Source organism: Galendromus occidentalis, unplaced genomic scaffold (genome assembly GCF_000255335.2).
Source record: "Galendromus occidentalis unplaced genomic scaffold, Mocc_1.1 scf7180000077438, whole genome shotgun sequence".
NCBI classification, from domain to species: Eukaryota; Metazoa; Arthropoda; class Arachnida; order Mesostigmata; family Phytoseiidae; genus Galendromus; species Galendromus occidentalis.
Window position 1 is genome coordinate 847,941 of NW_003805426.1, and position 20,246 is coordinate 868,186.

The following is a 20,246-nucleotide window of genomic DNA, read 5'->3' on the forward strand; positions in this document are numbered from 1 at the left end:
CAAACTATTTCGGTAGTCCCGGTAACGATTATCATTTAAATGTGTCGAAAATAGAAGGAACAGAGCGCCATGACACGGGGAAGATTCAGAATAACTCTTACTCTCTTGGATGTGTTCGAATATAATTTTTGTGAAGCGTCCACGGTGCATCATCATCATTATTTCATCATGACTTCTGTTTTTGAGCATCGAGGGTCGACGTACTGAACGAGGAATGGGGTGAAAACGATACTTTGTTGAGTTGTCTTATAGAGCACACGACAAGCTGAACTTGGCTTACTCACTGTACACCTTTTCGAAGTTCTCTTGCATGAATGCGAGAGGGGCTCTAGTCCACATGGAGAAGCTTCGATTCTCTATCGCCCATAGCTGGACGATTTCATTAAGGAATCTGGCTTTGTGCGAATCGACCACCAGGTAGGCATCCAGTGTGCTGTACGATGTCAGAGATTGCAGCAGAGACAACGCGACAAGCTTCTTGTTCTCGTCCGGTGAGCGAAGACTGGACCCTTCGTGATGGTTTCCACGGTCCAAATGTAAGTTATATATCCATATTTCGCACAGCGTTCTGATGGGTGTCTCGTGTTCGAGAAGGAAATGGTGTTCGACAACTGCGAAGAACTCTTGGGCTTGTGCGAAAGTCACATTCCCAATCGAGAGCTGCTCTCGGAGGTGTCTTTCATGGATGTCGAATTCCTCGTCCCACGCGTTATCTCGCTCTGCAGGGTTCCCATTAAAAACTCTTCAGACGACGGAGGATTTGGAAATATATGTTTCTTCTTCCATCGCGACGAATTACAAGTTACAACCCACCTTCCACATTCTGTACCTCGTTTTTCGCAACTTCTCCGTCACCAAAGCATGCGTCCTCCCCGCTCATGGTGCGGTATGTTTGAGATGTACAAGTGGTGGGCGATCCGAGGAGCTGGCACTTGCAGATGGTTCTCAGGGATTCGTTTTTCACTCTCGGAGGCGCTACCCCGTTTGCTGACCCGCCCGCTTCGTAATCGCGCCGGCGCCGTCGGCGACGACACGTGTGTATCTTTGTCATCTCAACGGTTCCGACAGAGGCGCCGCAAAGCTGCGAGGGGTGAGGGTTGCGCCACGCAGTCATCGATGCGTTCGAATTATGCCAACCATGCGTATTTCCACTATTAGCGTATCGTCATATCACCTCGGAGAATTATCTTTGAATTTTCCCCTCGTCGACAGATGATGACATTCGACGGTCGAGCTCTCTTCTCTGTGGATGGGACCGGCTCATTTACGTCTGAGTTCAGACACGAGAAGACAGAACAAAAGCCTGAACAGGGACGGGAGAAATGAACCGGTGGAGACTTCGGGGTGTTTTGAGAAAATCGAACCTTCACCCGATTATCTCGCGCATGTGTTAGGGGTTAGGGGTACCTCCTAATCTCCTGCAAAGTGAAGGTTTTCACGCGCTTGAGCGAGTTACGGTTCCGCGCGACTTTCATCGGATTCGGAATCCGGAAAAATCGGAGAAAGTGCCACGAGAGAGTGCAAGGTTCAGTTCGTCCATATTAAACATTTTTGAGGCCTCTCTCGCGGAGCTCATATCTCTTCCCCTTCCAGTGCGATTCCGTCCGTCTCACTCTAACTGGGAAGATGAGATCGAGACGTGCATTTCCCATTTATGAACGTCGAATTTGGCCCGTAATGAGTGATATCTCCGATAGGAATTTCTTGAGGGTAGCTCGAGGGAAACGTGGAAAACGGATCTTTGAGATCCTAAGGAGCCCCTTAAGTATTCAGCCGATTTCGATGCTCGAATAAGAGAACGCCACGTCTCAATCGCATCTCCCGACCGAGATTTCGTCTTTCTATGACGGACGGGATCGCATCGGAGGGGTCCGAGGAATGAGCTTGAAAAGTGTCGCACATTACCGGATTAGACGACGAACGGTGTCGCAAACATCCCCATACGAAGCTTGACTCCCTCTCACAGCATTCTTTGAATGTTTCCGCATGCCGAATCCGAAAAATATAGTGGAGGTTCACGAGTCGATTGAGCGTAGGCGAATGCCTACTTGAGAGACTTCCTTCGCACAATATTGAGTGTTTCTGTGGCAGAGCTCTGAAGACCTGCACAAAATGCCAAATGTTTACAGAGTCACATAATTTACGCACCCGATTCTGCGGAAAGTTTGGTGTTTCTCGCATGTTGATGCAGTATTCCTGCGTAATTCGCGAAGAGGGGGATCATCCCATAGAGACGTTCATCGATCTAACGATTATCATCTGCGTGCCCACATTCTATTGTGCCGCGAAGCTCCGACGGGAGTAGAGTAAACGATTTATTACGAACAGGCGACACGGGCGCACCTCTTCGGCTCCTGACTTGGTGAATGACCACCTCGATCAAGCGCATGCTTCTTCGCTGCCTTCATAGGAAATGTCCCGTTCCGAAGGATGACTGAGCCTGGAATTTGAATTTTGTGCTCCCCTCGACGATTCTAGCGAAATTCGACCGCTACTTGTTTTCGATTCCGGTGAGGGGTATCTTTTCTGGCCACGATCTATCCTTTCTTCCCTCTCAAATGTCTTTTAGCCAGATTTCTGACTGACACAGCTCACGTGCTTCTTCGCGCTTCAGCCGTGAAGCGATCCAGACCGATCCAAAGCTCTGACCTTGATCTCTGATCCTGGAAGTGCAAAGTTCGGCAGCTAAGTGATGATATAAAAATATGGAGGAGTTCCGCGGAGCTGTTGGAGTTCCGCGATCGGTCTCTTGAAATAGAGAATCCGAGCGAAACTGCGGAGCGATTTCGGTAGTTCTTCCCCTCGAGAACTCTGGCAGTTCCGACGGCAGCTGTCCCTCTGATAGAATGGAGCGCGATTCTGAGTGGAAATGAGATGTCATGTTCCAGCATTCTGTCGGTAGAAGACTCAAGGCAAGTGACGTAAAAATCCATTGTCCGAAGAATATTGTGGGTGTCCAGAGATGGTCAATGCGGAGAGCTCGTGGAAACCTTAATCCCATCCTGCGAGTGAAGATTTTAGTCAGGCTCACTGGAAGCGCTGCACAAGTAAAATATTTTTCGACTCTCTGCGACGATATGTCCTTTCAAATCGCGTCTTTTCTCTCGCCCTGAACGCTGGATCCTAATTGAATCGTTTATTTTCGAAACATCGTAACTCCACTCTGGAAAAACACCCAAAAACAATCTTCCCCCTGTAGTGTATCCCACAGGATACCGATCCTGGCTTGTGGGGCCATTTTCGAAAGCTCTTGGTGAGAGCTTTCAGAAAAAAAATATTACACCGCCCTCCCTCTCATTCTGTGGCTACACGCGGAGAAATGACTCTTTGGAGTTACGATGTTTTGAAAATAAACGTTTTTTCCAAACTCAGGAATCTTTATCTCGCCGTAAAAACGTCCAGGATCATCGTAGGAGGCTGTTTTTTCTTCAAAATGTAGCCCAGGTCCTCAGCTTTCCAACGAGGCGCCGCACGACCCTATAGCTCCATTCAATCAAAAGTTACGGGCGTTTTAAGAATGGACCACTCCCCATAGACTTAACATTGACACGGAATTTTCCTAGGACGGGTTTTTCCCTTCCCTCAAAAACATTGTAGAAACGTCCAGAATCATCGTAGGAGGCTGTTTGTCCTCTCAAAATGAAGCCCAGGTCCTCAGCTTTCCAACGAGGCGCCGCACGACCCTATAGCTCCATCCACTCAAAAGTTACGGGCGTTTTAAGAATGGACCAATCCCCCAGAGAAAAAACAGCCTCCTACGATGATCCTGGGCGTTTTTACGGCGAGATAAAGATTCCTGAGTTTTGAAAAAAAGTTTATTTTCAAAACATCGTAACTCCAAAGACTCATTTCTCCGCGTGTAGCCACAGAATGAGAGGGAGGGCGGTGTTATATTTTTTCTGAAAGCTCTCACCAAGAGCTTTCGAAAATGGCCCCACAAGCCAGGATCGGTATCCTGTGGGATAAACTACAGGGGGAAGGTTGTTTTTGGGTGTTTTTCCAGTGTGGAGTTTCGATGTTTCGAAAATAAACGATTCAATTTTAGTCGGCTTTTTCGGCTTTGCATCCATCTGTACACGATCTCTGCGTTCTCGGCTTCCGTTCACAGAATGAACCGCCTGGATTCGCTGCCGGAGAGGTTGACTGTTGATGCGAGCTCGGATCGGCGGAGAACTTTTTCCACGCTGGCTTGAGCTATTGGAATTGCTTCGGGAGCCGATCTCTCAACATCATAGTCAGGAATGAATATAATCATTAAGTTCATTAGCATCGATGTTTTCTCGCCGGTCGCTGCTAATTTGTGGCCGGAATCGAGTATCCTTGATCGCAGCAGCTCTCTTGAACGCTCGATGGACTTCATGAGGCAATCTATACAGCGTAGTCTATTTAACCCTCAGAGGGTAGAGGCTCGGTCCCGTATCCGAGGAGAGAAATACAAGAAGAATCTCTCGGACTTTGAGCGAGATGACTTTGTACATCGGACTCCGGTCAATAGATGGATTTTCGGACCTAGAATCGAGAAGGGGAGCGGGGAAATTTGCGAGCGCGGAGGCCGTAACTTTGAGTCAGGTGAGTTGCCCTCGCGGATTGTGACTCCCCGCGTCTTGCTAGCGCCGGATGATTGACTGAGGGAGCCTCGTCCCTTCTCCGATTCGCAACTGCTCCTGCGTCGGGATCGATTGGGTCAACCTACATGGTCACACCTATTCTCTCTTCTGATCCAGCTACTGCCGCAACAAGGAGACGAATGGGGTTTGGAGATGCTTTGTCCTCTGACTCTACAGAGTGCGACATTCCCGAGGGGGTCATGATCGATTCGTAAGATGCTTTCCAGCCCGGCCGATGCCATTAACTCAAAGCTAGTTATGCGGCGATCAGCCATCGCGGAGGCAGATAGCAACAGCCCATGCGACAGAGGCTTTTCCAACAGCTCACGGAGGCTTGTCACGCTGCCAACACCAGCATGATTCAAAAAATGAGCTCAAATTTCAATGAGCTCCAACGTGCTCTAGGAAGGTATTGTCTCATGAGCCAGCACGGGACCTTCATCGAAGGGATCATATGTTGAAAGGGACCGCCCGATCACGCTCAAACTCACAGGTAAGATCATCAACATCATTGTTTTCACCTCTCCTCGGGAAGTTCAGTTTCCCAAGTTTGCTACCCTTCTCCCGGTCCAGATGACCTAACAATGAGCCAATAGCGCGAAAATTTATTCTACCATACGTACAATCTGTTTGGAATCGATCCCGAAGCCCGAGTTGCAGTTCGAGCGGTATAAATCGAATAAATGTGGTCGCAGTATTCGACATCAAGAAGAAGGGAGAGCGAGCTGGGATAGAGCAGGAGAGGGGAAAGGTCTGCGACTGCTGCTGCTGCTGCTAGTGGTGGCAGTCCTGCTGCTGTCTAGTGAGTGTGTGTGTTTTTTCCGAAGAAGAAGAAGAAGGAGGGTGTTTATGTATGTTTTGTGGTACAGGTGAACTGTGAACGTCCGATCGAGGGATTTCGTGAAGCATCGAACTCAGCGGCGATAGTTTCTCCTAGGATACCTCAATTCAATCGAATGAAACATGCGGTGGCATTGAAGGTTCGTATCTATATTTGAAATGTCCCGTATGAAGTTTTCGAACGACGAAATGAATGAAATGTCAGACGACTACGGTCGTGGTATCTGGGGGTCGCACCCCCTCAGAAATGGGACGGGAGGATGCTCAGCACTGAAGATTACATATGCCGTCGTCCGTGAGAACTGAAGGGTCCGATGTCTCTTGAGAAACGGAAATGTGTCGTCGTTTTTAGACATCACAGATTAGAATGTGGTCGCGGGTTGCGGCAAAGCAATCGTTGTTGTGACAGGCGAACATGCTCTCGATTGTTGCTAGTGGGGACTATCACAAGAATAGAGTGTCAAGTGTCACTCCGGGCAACACCTCCCATTAGAATTTGACAAAAGGTCTCTCCTGGTGAAGACGGTGAATAAGGCGGATGTCAATTCTCAAACCTCAGCGACGAGTTTTCAGAAGATATGCCGCTTCTCTTTCAATTATGTGAGAGCCTCCTCCGAGCTGTCGGCTGGAGAGGTGTTCTTGCTTGAATATTTCTGCCCCCTGACTTCTCTGTCGAGACTTTCGTTGGATGGATCTCCAATCAGCATCGCTGTTTTCTGTAGAAGCGGCGCATCCAAAGAATTCATGACTCAATGGGTCTCGGTGGATTTGAGCTCGTCCCGATGAAACGTCATTTTTGGGGTTACTGCAGGGCTTCTATTCTCTCTACAGACAACGAACACGAGTGGAGCGTCGGATGTTTACGGAACGAAGCAATAAATGCTCAGCCTCTAGAGAAGCGTGCAAAGGAGAGCTACGGATGATAAGAATATCCCGACCTTCGACTTGGTCAGAATGACTCTGCTCGCAAAGAGCTTCGTCAAGACGCGTAATAGCCATGAGATTGCGGCGCTAAGCGGAAGAAACCGCTGCAGCACTGCCGAAGAACATTCATAGTTAGCCTGAATCGCACATCGCCTATCGGGTTTCTCTTATGAACCACATTATGGAGTTATCTCCGTTGGTAGCATGACCTTAAGATCTTTTCTGGGAGCAGTGGTTCTTAAGATTCTGTCGCTCGGATATCTGTCACTGATTATGTACAGCATTTGGATGCGATGGGTCTAGTGCTGGATATGGGCGTCTCGCATCCGGAATGGAGTTGCGGGACTCTCACCGCCTTTTTCTGTGGATGATTTCCACTAGATAAGCGATTCGAATTTGTTTCTCCGGGCTGCCAGAAGCACCTGACCGCTTGGAGATCTCACTGATGACGCTCACCGAGCTCACGCCGATACACTCGTCATAGCAGCAACATCTCTCGTGTGAACTCGCACCTACTCCCTGCCGTACTACGACGCTGGATTGTATTCGGAGTTCAACGTATGCCATATCGAGCTCTGAGCCTTTCGACCCGAGCGACCTCTTAGCATCCGCCTGGTCAATTCAGAGATCATCACCGGCAACAGGTCTGGAAAGTGACATTCTTGACTCAGAATGCCTAATTCGTAAACTTTCAGACTCATCTTTGAGAACAGGAGAGCGGCCCATAATGAAGGAGCTGAAGGAGACCTCTCTCGAGAGGTCAGACACACGATCGGTATTGATGAAGTTTGTGGATAGGTGAGTGTTCTGGTACCATTATAGGACAGATGATTGATTGGAACCGACGATTTTTTTCCATCTGCAGCCAGGCAGTCTCCGGGCATCCAATAAGCGAAAATTTCGATGTTGCAGACTCGTAGCTCGGAAAAAGCCCATGGCTTCGTCGACGGGAGTCAGTGTACCTGTTTATCACGAGCGTCAGCTCAAAGAGTTGTGCGCCCTCCACGCTCTAAACAACCTATTCCAAGACGCCAAAGCTTTCAACAAAACAGCTTTGGATCAAATATGCCACAGGTGAGTCTCTCAATCAGACTGACATCTTGGGTCAGCCGCAATTCTCCCGAGATCATCCGCAGCTCGGTCGTTCAACGAAGAGGCTGAGTTGAGAACATCAAGCGGCCGCGTGTTTTCGATGGAATTGCACAGGTCGATCTGCTCATCCTCTAACATGCGAAACCATGATTTGACTTTTCAGCTTGTCACCTGATCACCTTGTCAATCCACACAAAAGCGTTCTAGGCCTCGGGAACTACGATGTAAATGTTATTATGGCAGCTCTACAGAGCAAAGGATTCGAGGCTATTTGGTTCGACAAGAGAAAGTGAGTCTCACACCATTGAGCCGACTCATTACAGGGTCCTTCGTTATTCTCCGTCGTGTCAGATGTGCTCAGTTGCTCAACAAAAAAGGAGTTCTTCCTTTGGATATTAACTTCGAGCTCTCTTTCCAGAGACCCCATGATGATCGATCTCTCGAAAATTCTGGGCTTCATCCTCAACGTCCCAAACGAGCTCAAATTAGCTTTTCTGCAGTTCCCTCTGTCTCGGAAACACTGGGTTGCAGTGCGAGAGATCCGCCAGCTCGTCACCGAGCCCTTCCCTTGTGAGTTCTACCCTGGATCCCGACCGCGCGGGGAGCCGGCCGGTCTGTTTTTCAATCTAGATTCGAAACTCGATGCGCCACAATGTATCGGAGGCGAGGAAGAAGTCGTGAAGTACCTCAGAGAGCAGGCTAAATCGAAAGACCGCGAGATTTTCATCGTCGTCCGGCAGGACATCGGCAAGGAGTGCTACAAACCTCTTCTGAGATGAAAACAACATGCCTAAACGAATTTAGTCGGTGTTAGCCAATATGGGCGGTAGTTAAGAAAGAAGTTATACATAGGAGAGATATTTCTTTCGGGAACTAATGCTGTGGTAAAAACGTGACGACGAGGACGGAACAGGATTGGATCTGTACATCAAGGAGACAGAGGCGCACGGGAAAGCTCATATTATCCTTAAATTACGGTTGTGTCGAGGAGGAACGAATGCACCGGAGGCGATCTCTTTGAAAAGCAATCGTCTGAGTACGATCAAGTTCGGTTGCTTATCCCGGGGAAGCAGGCGGAATTATTCCTCGGGCCGCTTCGGGCCCCTTTCCGGCCACACGATTTGGGGCGGCCGGAGGAACGGAGCTGGAAGGGTAGGATATAACCTCTCAGAAGTTCCCGATCTGAACGGCTGTCCGTCGAATTAGGCCGCCGTCAGAGTCGATTTACAAGAGACTGACACGACCTTTCTGCGTTGATCACCTCGAGTCGTTTTTTCATCCTTTGATTTCAAGTGGTTTTTCCGTCTGATAGCCTGCGTCTCGATCACGCTTGTCCGTATTTCAACCATCGACGGGGGATTATCAGGTATGTCGAGGATATTCGTTGTCTCAAAATTCAATCAGCAGCTCGAGATATCTTGCGTGATAGGATCTGTCATCGGTCTATGATTTCAAGCTACCACGTCCTTATCTTCGACTGACTATCTCTGTATAGTGCGAATAACTTGCTCCCGATTCGCTCGCGGAACGACAGATAAGCGTTGACAGGAAGAGTGATCGGACAGATGGGATCCAGGACCAGGCGAGTTCGCCTTGTTCACGATGACTGGAGCCCCTGTAAGGCAGCCCTTGAGGCGGAAAAAGGTGTCATGTTATCGCCTTCGCGGTCCAAGTCAAGCCGTCCCGTACCTCTCACTACTCGCTTCAGTTTCGATCGTCGGTGCGGTGAGCCGGCGCCCTAAATCATTTTCGATGAGTGCAGCTCATGATTCTGCCCCCTCCCCCAACTGAGCCGCAGCTTGAATGTAGTCGCTTCCGCGAGAAATAAGCCGATCGACCAATGAGAGCGTTGTCTATACTGAGCTTTCAATGTTGCTCTCCATCAGCCGGCAGATCACATGGACCTCACTACTTGGAATCTATGCAGTCATCCCGTGATCAGGGAAGAATACCGATTATCTGTCATCGGATCGAGAAGGAATGCCGTGCACGGCGTGAAAAATTGTAATCCGGGGCCAGCTAACGGCAGGCGTGAACGGGACCCATACAGAGGGCGTGTCTGGTTCTACCACGCGGCTCTGCGGTTCCGTTAGAGATCAATTAACCATTTCTGAACTCTGAATAGTCCCCTGCGGTGAGCAGGGGAAGTTTAGACACCGCCGAACCTTCGTTGCTGTTAAGAGTGGCTTCAACCGGAATCAAAGTCTCGCGGTGTTGGAGTTGAGCGATATGCCTCAATTATGCGTAAAAGCAATATTTTCTATATCTGCGATGTTCGAGAACGCGGTCGAGGATACTAGTCAGATTGAACGCAAGAAGAAGAAATTGATGGATTCGTTGAAGAAAAATTATTTTGTGCCCAGTTTGTGTCAGGTTGGGATTACCCTACGAGACTTATTGTATGATCAGTGTTAATCAGAAGGAGCATACTGTCCTCATTCGACTCCGCATATATATCCACCCAGCCATCGTCGATGACCTTCGATACTTGATGAGAGCAAGGAACGTTGTTTCGATTGACGTTGAGAAATGAATACATTTGAATTATGCCTGGGGAGCCCCAATTTGTATACTCGGTCATGCTTTTGCGAGCATAAGACTGTTGACCGTCCAAGCCGGTTCGCAGCGCCATCCCTGTATATTTGTAGCTAAGACATTTTTGTATCAACGTATAAATGAGAGGAGAGAAGAAACCACATGAACGCGCAGATGAGTTGAAAGAAAATAAAGAAGACATGGTTTTTGTCATCGTCGTCAGCGAGATTTTATTAAAGACTCGAGCCGCATTCCCAGATTTTCCAACCTGTATCCCTGATACCATACTAAAATCACACATCGATTAATTTATATCCTCACTATTCGCATCATCCCTTTGACCTTACGATGGAACCTGAACGATCTTCAATAGACTCCCATCAACTACTCGAGTGTATAGAATGCCCCGGGCACAATGTACATACCACTCTCTCACGATTGGATGTATAAATTTGATCGTGATACGAATTTTCTCGGGAGGAAAATTCGGAAACAGACTGGGAGAGTAGTGGCGCTCTCATGAGTGATGGTCGGAGTCGCCACGACCAGCCGAGATACCCGAAATCCACCTTATTGAATATACACTAAAAACATACATACACACGATCGACAGCTTTGGGCAAAGGACCACCAGAAAAGTATTTGCTTGCTGCCCAAACTGAAAACTCAGCCCTCGCGTCACTCCATTGGTGCTGCAGGGGTACCCGAGTTGCTCTGACTGTTATCCTCGGGAACTTTCCAGTTGTATTTCTTGCCGACCTCGTAGAGCTCTGTGAGCGCATTATTGATTTCCCCCTTCTTGTCGAGCTCCTCGTGCTTTCGGTACAGGCGGAGGGCCGTCTTGGCATCTTCAATGGAATCGTGTGTTTCGGACTGAATCGTCTCTCCGAAGAAGTGCCAAGCCAGGAAACGCAGCGACAGCATCCGCTTGTTCCTGAGTTGAAACAGGAGAACGGTATCACGGACCTGCTCCTGAGGCACGACGATGTTGATCACTCGGAAATCGTTCTTAAGACCATGCCCGACAAAAATCACGCCAGCGTCAACGAGGAAACGCAGCTTCTGGTAGGTGTTCTTCAATGTGTTGAGATGCTTTGAAGAGACGCTCACGTCGAGATCACCGGGTTGGATGCCCGAGAATTGAGTCAAATAATCGACGACTTGTTCCTGGGTGGCAATATAGTCATCTATGAACGCGACGCCCTCCATCTTGCCCTGTCCCCTGAGACAGGAGATCCGAGCGACGGAACGCTGACTTGGTCGGATCGTGGCTCGGGTGCCATCCGAACGAATTTCGGCCTCTTCTTGGTTCAGCGTCACGAATTCGGCGTCCATGGCTACGATGTCTCCTGCTTTGAATTGCTCCGCTGCTTTCAGTGGCGTGAAAGTCTTCATGCGTACCGCTGGTCCGATCGAGTAATCGTTGCGAATCACAGCTTCTTTGATTGGCGATTGTACCTGCAGCAAAATATCTCGTCTCAATCATGGAGTTCTCATCGCAATCGGTGAAATTGAAGAACCTGAGTCAGAGCATAGAGCCTCCGCCCGAGAGCATACGCCCGAGAAAGCACCGAGTGAAAGTAGACCCACACAAGCGTCGCTTACCTTTAGATTTTTGAACTTTTCGGCGAGGTCCTTCTTCGCGTAGTAGAGCATGCAGGGCTGCTTCCATTCGATGGGCATGTACGCCACCTCACTCTCCTTGATCGAGTGGACGGTGAAATCATTGAAGACGTACCAGTGAGCCATCCTCGACGAATGCTGTTTCTCGTGGTACTCCGGACCCACTTTTATCAGTGACACGATATTTTCGCGACCTGCCCGGGAGATGGGTATGTGTTATAATGAAATCTCCAGCAAGCTCTTCCCTTCTTCACTCTTCGGTCGGCTCTGACAGAAAGAAATTTTACCATCGACTTGGATTACGCATACGATGGCTGTCAACTCATAATTGACTCCATCGTTTTCCAATTCGGATTCTGTGACGGCCACAGAGCCGTCGGAGCTCAGTGTGATGTTCAATGTGAACGGCAGCCAGGAATCTCCTTCGCAGATATCTCTCAACGCGTCGGAACTGTCGCCATGGATGTAGCGACAACCGCGACGTGTACATTTGTCGCCGAATCTGGAATATCAGGGTCAGGAGCAATGGCAGTCAGGTTTCGCCAGGCGGAGGATCGCGGAGGGAGAATCTCCTCTTGTTCCTCTCTGCGGAAAACCCGTGAGCTCAGACGATTCGGGGACAGGCGATCCTGTACTCACTTGCATTTCTTGTAGATCACAGCATTCTCAGGCTTCGACGCATCTCTATCGCTCTTCTTGCTCCACATCTCATTGGCGGAATTGGAATTCGTGGCACAGTTGATCACCAAAATGTCCGGCAGAGTCGTCATGCTGTGGGAGCGGCATTCGTCGGTGATTTCCGGGCGAGCGCAATTCGACGCAAGGGAACATTAATGAAAGCCGCGTGCGATCCATGTATCACATATACTCACATTCTAGTTTCCACAGTATTCGTGTACTTTCCGCAGGTATCGCACCAGACGCTGATTTGATTATGGACGTACATTGACTTCTGCAAGACTTCCGCAAAGGTGACTCTGCTGGCCTCATCGCCGCTCGCGGAAGACGGCTGATAGTTCAGCACTATAGTGTTCGCAGTTGTCTCTTTTTCAGCGTAGGACAGGCACTTGCATTTTTGAATAATAATTTGGGTGAATGTGAACAGTTTCGTGATAATGGATTCCCCGCTCTCGTCGACTGTCTCTTGATGGAGCTGAGACAGCATGAATCTTGTCCAGCCCTGAATCAATTGCTTGCACCCTGAAAAGGAAGCGTTTGGGCTCGCCTCGGTTCGAAACTCAAAACTCGCGATACCGCTCCAGGAGGAGTTATGAAGATCGAAGATCATCGTCGCCTCTTCCGTCGTACCTGTGATACGATCTTCGTTTATGAGGAGTCCCAGAGCTGTGACCTCGGGTATCGTGCGGAAAGCCCGCAGGAAGTTGCTCGCTTGACATGGAAGGCCTTGCGCTGTTTCCAACATGTGAAATAGGAAAGCGAGCTCGCAGGACAAACAGAATTCGCGCTCACAAAGATGATTAAGTATCATGATCCGGAACGGCTCAAGGAAGTAGAAAACCTGGGAATTGAATCAGATCCTCCGATTTCAGAAGCGAACTCAAGAATGATATCTGAGATCTGTTCCAAATGCCAAAAAGAGCCCCTAGGGAGATATATTGGCCTTTGCGGGTGGAGTCACGTCGGTCACAGACCTGGAGCATATCGTTGCTGTAGCAGTTGGGTAAAGAGCTCTCTAAGCCGGCAAAACAGGTGTTGTTGTATTGATTGTAATCGAAGTCTTCGATGCCGAGTTTGTTGTATTTTATGTCCACCTATGGGAAATGGTTAGATTTATTCCTACTTCCATCGGATTGCTGAGTGGCGTCTCACGGTACTCGCTGCCTAAATGAGAACTAAGACAGACAGACAGACTTGGTCTCGTTACCTTAGCGTAGTAATGCGGGACATGGCTATCCTGAACTGGTGACATATCTTGCTTCTTGAGGTGCTGCTTGTTCAGGATATAGGGGCATTCGTTCTTGCGCATTCGACCATTGTTCGGCGCGTAACCCAAATTGCCAACGACCTTCATGCTGTGCAGTATCCCGGGGTCGATTGGCTGAGGAACGTGATACCTGCAAGAAAGATGAATGAATGCATTGGAATCGAGGGTCCCACCGAAAGGAATCAATCATCCTGGCGAGTGGCGAGACCGATCTCATCGTGAGAACCATCGCTCTCGATTTACCTGAACTTCGACATGTGGGGAAACAGGTCGCTCAGCATCGGCTCATTCGTAATCGGCATGGGGACGGAAGAATACACAGTGAGTGGGTTCTGGATGTCCATTGGCGACGGAGGATCCACGGGATCCGCGAATTCCGTCGGTCGCACATAGTTGTGAAATCGCATGTCAGGAGCCGTTCCTGCCGGAAGAGAAATTCCTCCGAGCTCATTCCCGAGAGCTTGTCGTCCCAAAACTATTTCGATAAGGTGAGACTGATGTTTCCGCGGCTGGCCCAGACCCCCCTGACATTTGAAGAGATCGGGATTGTGACCCGGATGTCTTACCGTAGAGGTAAAGCATCCCATTTTCGTCCCCAAATACAATGCCTTGAGATGTGGAGCACATGTCGAAGCAGGTGACCGGTCCGGTGAGAATCGTTGGGTCGATCACGCTCATTGTCGAGGCGCATTCGAATGAACCAACATCGACCACTTGGAATTGGCCACTCTCTGAGACGCACATGATCTTGGACGTGTACGTTTCGATGAACCTGTGATCGATGAGAATCTCTTTTCATTATCAGTTTTTTGCCAATTCCCATGGTCATCAAAGACGTCTATGGGGACATCTCGAGAAACTTACTTGAGGAAGGAAGGCGGGAAGAGCATCTGCAATAACTGCGGCACGAGTTTTTGCATCCGGAGATCGTAAACTCGAAGATACAAATGGGGCGAAGGTCGTCCGTACAGCTCCGAAAATCCACAGGTCACCAATTGATTACCCAGGACGGCCATGTCGTTGACCATGTTCGTTGCTCCTCCCTCGAACGTGTGTATCACTTGCAACGAGTCTTTGTTGCGCAAGTCGATGTTGCCGTTGAAGTCTGCACAGCAAAGGTACTGGGGGTTGCTCTTGAGAACCTTGTAGCCTCCAAGCTCATGATTCTCCGAAGTGACACGACGCACTACAGCACCATCTGGAATTAATGGGCGTTCGCTTCCATTACTATGAGATTTCGTGAATTCCTCCCTTGCATAGCTGTCCGTTATTCACATGAAGGTGAACCGGGAAGAGGTTCGTGGGGTTGGGAGGGTAAAGAGAATGAATCATAACGCGGTCGCTACTTGCTTCGCTCTATATCCAGCTCAAACAAGGATTGTTGATTTCCAGAAATGGCCAGTCTGTGGTCGCTTTTTCCCAGGAGAGTCATACAGCTGAGGTTAAAGAATTCCTCTTGAGAAGTCATCAGCCATCTGCAGCGACAATCGCTTCAAATTATTTTCACTGTCCGGGGCGCAAGGAGTACACTAGGTCCTGGAAATCGTCTCGGGAGGGTAGACACGAACTTGGAAGGTCCACGCCGATTGTTCATCCGTACTCCTATGTCGGACAACGTCAAGACTCCGTCTGGGTGTACAGTCATCGCTCGGACCGGATAGCCTTGCGGAAACGACGGGAATGAAGTGTATTTCTCGCACGCGGCACCGTAGTAGGACGTGACGTGGCCCTGCGAAAAGATGGACTCAATGATTACATGATCGGTCTAGGAGGCAGGTCCGGAAATCATTGATTCGATTCGTTGCAGTGTTTTTCTCCCGTATTCCGTCGTCGCTCGTCTTTCGTAATCCTATACGATTCTGATTATGTTGGTGAAAGTGAGAACTCGGGGGAGGATCGACTCAGAGGCCGGGATTCAATTCCGACCCCGATCAGGTTGCAGGAAGGGGGAGTGAAATAGAGGGAAAGGCAGCACCTAGGTTCGCCTGGTCTCGGAAGGACAGCCGGGTCACTGAGGCAGAATCGGTCTTTCCCTTCTAGAGAGACTATACCGAAAAGGATAAAGTGAGAGGAAAAATATCTGATGGACGATCCCGTCTCCTCTGGAAGGACCGCGGGACCTCCCTCGATGCCCTAGAGGAGACACTCACCCCCATGCCTCCCATCCATATGAGCTCTTCCATGGGGTCCACCGTGACGCAGCTAACCCCTGCTCCTCCATCTACCAGGAACTGGGAGATGCAGCTGTACTGAGTCGTATCCATGCTGGAAAACAGATTTCGGGAAGTATAAGACGATGCGAAAGCGTCTCTCCGGGATATTTGAGGTCTCGACGTTTGGAGCGACACTTCTATTCGAAGCTGAGAATTCATATTCAGCATCCTTGGGCTCGCTGCGGAGGGAAGCTCCTTCGAGGAACCTCAGATGAGGCGCTTTTTCGCGAGACTCATTTTGGAGTATTCCCTTTGTCCGCCAGATCTCTTTTGTGGGGAAGAAATACGATCCCACGATGATTCGTCACCGACAGCTTCTGGAAGCTCTTCACTCACATTCAGGCACGGTGTGTCTCTCGGTTAGAACATGATTGAGGCCACAGAGGTGAGGAGCCGTCCTGCGAAATCATATATTTCCTCTCGCTGTTTAGTTTGCTGCATAACAGATGTTGTTGACGGTGGCGGCAAATGATACGCTGATCCGTCCTGCGGGTTTTCGAAGTTCCCGCCACTGGCTCCGCTACTCTGACAGCCGCTCGTCCCGAGGTCCTCCAACGTTTTGACGATCGCTCCATAGGCTCTGACGGCGCGTCGATGCAGGGAAAAGAACTTTCCAGCGATGGATTGCGTCGATGACTTCGATCGGGCATTGAATTTCCGAAGTCGATACAGGAATCGGGAAGAATCTCGGGGCTACCGCGATCAGGAGGACCCCGAGAGGCTCATAGTCAATGGCTTGTTTGCATTCCGACCGGAAATCACACCTTCCGTGACTAGTCGAAACTTCCGGAGGGGAGCTTGTCGACCTATCGTTCCGCGTCGGCTCTCTTCGATCGTTCCATACTCTAGTCTTCAGTCAGATCCTCGGAAGCCAGATGACAAGGAGCTGGGCATGGTTCGGAATCCCGAGTCCGAGAAAGGAATCGATCATATGAGACTGCTCGCTAGATCAAGTCTGGTGAGCTCTTCCATGCCATCCAGGGGTTTCAGTGTAGGTACATTTTCGATTTAGATCAGAGAGGAGAGAACCAGACACCAGACTATGTGCGCGCGCGGCTGTCGCCGTCGTCTGCTCGGCGGCTATTTTGTAAACAAGCGGAATCTCAAGAATAATCGAATCGAACGAAACAAACTGCGGCAACAGCGCCGCGCACTTCGTAAATCGTTTTAAGACTTTTTAATACGCGAACAAATACGTGAAGCTTGCGCGTGCGAAATCTTCATCCCACGATGTCTGACAGTGAAGACGAGATTCAGTATGTCAAGAGAGCGAGAACCGTACACTACGGCGGTCTCGAGGAACAGGAAAGACTTCGACAGGAGTCTCGAGGAGATTCTACGGGATCCGATTCCGACTCTGGAGGTTTGGTTTTTTATTCTGAACAGGTGACATTTATCCGGCTGATCCAAACAGTAGCCGAGAAGCCGCGTACTCGCTGTCAGTTGGACGTTTCAGTATAACCGGCGCAGCTCGTCTGAGTTTTCCCCAACTGTCAAAGACTAGTGTGTCACGTTCGGTTTTCCAGATGACTCGCCCGGACCGTCAGGGAAGGGTTCTGCCGAGTTCATGGCCTTGGAAGAGGAGAAGATGACCCGGGAAAAGAAACTTCTGTTAGACGAGCTTGAACGCAAGAAACGGGCTCGGAAACTCAATGTACCGACCGACGATGGTCAGGTTCGAATGATCCTCCGGGATATCGGTCAACCGATCTGTCTCTTCGGAGAAGGACCAGCGGATCGTCGAGAGCGTCTCCGCAGCGTCCTCGCGAAAGATGAGACTGTCACGGCACTCAGGTAGGTTCTCATGGGATGCTCGAGTGACCCTAGCGGCAAAACTTCTCGTCTTTACGAAATCCACCCGCGAGAATGACCTGGTCACGAAATAGCTATTCCATGACACTTCGAACTGCCATATTTGTCTTCGATCCGCTCCGCAGACTTCGCCCGACAGAAGAAGAAGAGCAGGAGGCAAGAGGAGACGAAACGACATGGTATCATGAAGGTCCCGATGAGCTCAAAGCGGCCCGTGAATGGATACTGAGATATTCTATCCCCAGAGCGAAAGAAAGGTGAGGCTACCGCTCTGCATCCATGGAACGAAAGTCGCTGACAAGCCATGCTTGACCAGAACATCAGGAGTCAGGAGTGAGGCCGAAGTCAAAGTTGGGAAATCAAACATTCGCAGGTTGGCCCGAGAACGCAATGTCGAGAAATCGACGGACTCCCAGAGGACCGCGAGGAAACAAAAATTGTTCCAGAGACTCCGCGGTATCACGATAGCTGCGTCACAGATCGGTGATGAGCGACCCATCGCCAGCTGTGAGTTCTCTCCGAACGAAGAAATAATCGCCACAGCTTCCTGGAGCGGGCTTTGCAAACTCTGGAAAACCTCAACTCTGGAAGAGGTGAGAGCAGTCAACTCTCGCCTTCGCGTTTTTTCAATGGTCGTCGTGGTGGCCGCGACGAATCTTCACGGCATGATTGGTTCCCGCATGTTTCCAGCTGAAAGTTCTCAGGGGTCATCAAGGTCAAGCGAGCTGTGTCACTTTTCACCCTCACGCGACGCTGAAGCAGAGTCCAACCGAACTCAATTTAGCGTCTTGCTCCACTGATGGGGCTATATGTTTGTGGAACCTCGAGAGGTGGGTTGAATTTTTCCTCCATGCACGTCTCCATGCACATGTCATGCACAGGCTTGGAGTGCCCTGTAATTTTGGAGAGGTCGCAGATTGCGAGATATTCCCGTGAACCTGTATCGACTTCCAGTGATGCGCCCGTCGAGACCATCCGCGACATGCAGCCTCACAGAGTCTCAAGGGTCGCCTTCCATCCATCGGGACGGTTCCTCGCATGCTGCGTCTACGATAACACCTGGAGACTCATTGATATGGAGAAGAATCTCGAGATACTCTACCAAGAAGGTAAGTTGACTTTCCGATTCTCTCCCGGTAAGTCCACCTTCCAAGCGCGCCAACGCATATGTATATCTGCTGAAATAGGGTCGCAACAGACGAGAAAGGGAAGACGCTGGGCTTCGATCACAGCTTAATATTCATTAATTCTGGTGTGAAATGTACATATCACAGCGGGAGGCTCGCGGGATCCCGTCTTTGGTGTTGGTGTAGATATCACAGTGATGTTGTGCATTCCGGGAGTTTCTTGATTCGTACTCCATCCGTCAGAAAAAATTCGGCGTCCCTCGGTCAGCCCAGCTGATCTTGACGGCTCTGTCGGTGGAGGATGATCCCCGTTGCGTTCCCCTTCGTATCAGGATTCGTCTAAGGATTACAGATGAGAATTCACTCCCCCTCTGAAATTACAGGGCACTCCAAGCCTGTGCATGACATCGCGTTCCACTGCGATGGATCCCTGGCTGCAACGGCGGGTCGAGACGCGTTCGGACGTTTGTGGGATCTCCGGACCGGTCGCTGCGTGATGTTCCTCGAAGGTCATCTCAAAGACATTCTGACCGCCGATTTCGCTCCGAATGGGTACTTGTTGTGCACCGGAGGTCAGGATAACGCGGTGAAGATTTGGGATCTCAGACAGAGGAGGTGTGAATACACCATCCCCGCGCACACGAATATAGTAACCAAAGTGAAATTCGACCGTGAGTAGACCAAGCGCTATTTTTCGGATTTTCAAATCATCAGACCCGTGCCCATGGGTCATAATTCCAATGACGTTCCCCGAATCTCGTCACGGAAAATCGCGAGTGTTTGCCTGCAGTTCGTCTCGAAAATTTCTCGGCGCATCCATTTCAGGAGTAAAAGGGGAGTTTCTACTGACCGCATCCTACGACAACACGCTGAAGGTGAGTGGATGTCTGAAATTTTCATAAAAAGCGGTCTGATGCTCCGGACTGCTCCTAAGGTCGTGTCTCGCTTCCAGCTTTGGGCCGCTCCGGACTGGACTCCTGTGCATACCCTGAAAGGCCATGACGGAAAGATCATGGGCTGTGATTTGGATATGAAAGGCGAAACGATCCTTTCGAGCTCATTCGACCGAACCTTCAAATTATGGCAACAGGACGATCTCCAGTGAACCTGCGCTGATGGCAAAACGGAAGCGAATCCGTCCGGGATTCCGTCACTCTCGAATAAACCCATTGAAGGGCACACTCCTTCCGAAAGATTAAAAGGTCTTCGTCTCTCATCCAATCTCGAAGTCCTTCGCATCCTCCATCCGAAGCAGCTATTCCTCGAGGGAGAGATCTGGGGGCGCTAGCATCTGGGAGCATTGGCACCCGAAACAGCCTCGCGAAAAGCATCGGGATGAGATTTTCCCTCGAGTGGTCTCCAAAGCGACCACGGAGTCTGGAAAACTAGGCTCCGTCGCGTCGGGTCGTGATTGGAAAAATCCTCCTGCGCTCTCTAACTCCGTCTAACTCGGCTCAGCAGTCAATCGGAGTAAAACACGTGTTTGTACTAGAATTTTAGTCATATAGCTTTTAAAATGAGTTTCTCA

At 49.8% G+C, this 20,246-nt stretch overlaps 3 protein-coding genes across 3 annotated transcripts; 2 read left to right on the forward strand and 1 right to left on the reverse strand.

Annotated features, from left to right (window-relative positions):
• Positions 1-5,398: 5,398 nt before the first annotated feature.
• Positions 5,399-8,242, forward strand: Josd (Josephin domain containing). The gene is made up of 6 exons (XM_029111398.1): positions 5,399-5,409; positions 5,545-5,587; positions 7,067-7,169; positions 7,284-7,445; positions 7,627-7,752; positions 7,882-8,242. Exons 3-6 carry the CDS (start codon positions 7,099-7,101, stop codon positions 8,240-8,242), a joined length of 720 nt encoding a protein of 239 aa, XP_028967231.1. The 5' UTR covers positions 5,399-5,409; positions 5,545-5,587; positions 7,067-7,098.
• A 2,434-nt stretch (positions 8,243-10,676) lies between these two features.
• PAN2 (PAN2-PAN3 deadenylation complex catalytic subunit PAN2) lies at positions 10,677-16,223 on the reverse strand. Its single transcript, XM_029111384.1, is given in 15 exon segments — positions 10,677-11,456; positions 11,604-11,815; positions 11,909-12,206; positions 12,281-12,392; positions 12,494-12,821; positions 12,930-13,140; positions 13,274-13,393; positions 13,507-13,696; positions 13,810-13,987; positions 14,133-14,338; positions 14,431-14,764; positions 14,917-15,041; positions 15,135-15,295; positions 15,717-15,831; positions 16,116-16,223. Coding segments are annotated over 14 exon segments (3,369 nt in total). The 5' UTR covers position 15,831; positions 16,116-16,223.
• A 671-nt stretch (positions 16,224-16,894) lies between these two features.
• U4-U6-60K (U4-U6 small nuclear riboprotein factor 60K) lies at positions 16,895-19,919 on the forward strand. Its single transcript, XM_018639439.1, has 9 exons — positions 16,895-17,142; positions 17,306-17,573; positions 17,717-17,848; positions 17,965-18,184; positions 18,282-18,421; positions 18,546-18,700; positions 19,102-19,389; positions 19,544-19,593; positions 19,671-19,919. Exons 1-9 carry the CDS (start codon positions 17,010-17,012, stop codon positions 19,821-19,823), a joined length of 1,539 nt encoding a protein of 512 aa, XP_018494955.1. The 5' UTR covers positions 16,895-17,009; the 3' UTR covers positions 19,824-19,919.
• The last annotated feature ends 327 nt before the right edge of the window (positions 19,920-20,246 follow it).

What these genes read in the sequence shown, in the direction of transcription:
- Josd (XM_029111398.1), top strand. Translation starts at nt 7,099, where the DNA reads ATGAAGGAGCTGAAGGAGACCTCTCTCGAGAGGTCAGACACACGATCG. An exon ending in TTGATGAAGTTTGTGGATAG is followed by an intron (nt 7,170 to 7,283) that starts GTGAGTGTTCTG and finishes TCGATGTTGCAG; the next exon opens with ACTCGTAGCTCGGAAAAAGC. An exon ending in ATTTGGTTCGACAAGAGAAA is followed by an intron (nt 7,753 to 7,881) that starts GTGAGTCTCACA and finishes CTCTCTTTCCAG; the next exon opens with AGACCCCATGATGATCGATC.
- U4-U6-60K (XM_018639439.1), top strand. Translation starts at nt 17,010, where the DNA reads ATGTCTGACAGTGAAGACGAGATTCAGTATGTCAAGAGAGCGAGAACC. An exon ending in CGAGATACTCTACCAAGAAG is followed by an intron (nt 18,701 to 19,101) that starts GTAAGTTGACTT and finishes CTGAAATTACAG; the next exon opens with GGCACTCCAAGCCTGTGCAT. An exon ending in AACCAAAGTGAAATTCGACC is followed by an intron (nt 19,390 to 19,543) that starts GTGAGTAGACCA and finishes CATCCATTTCAG; the next exon opens with GAGTAAAAGGGGAGTTTCTA.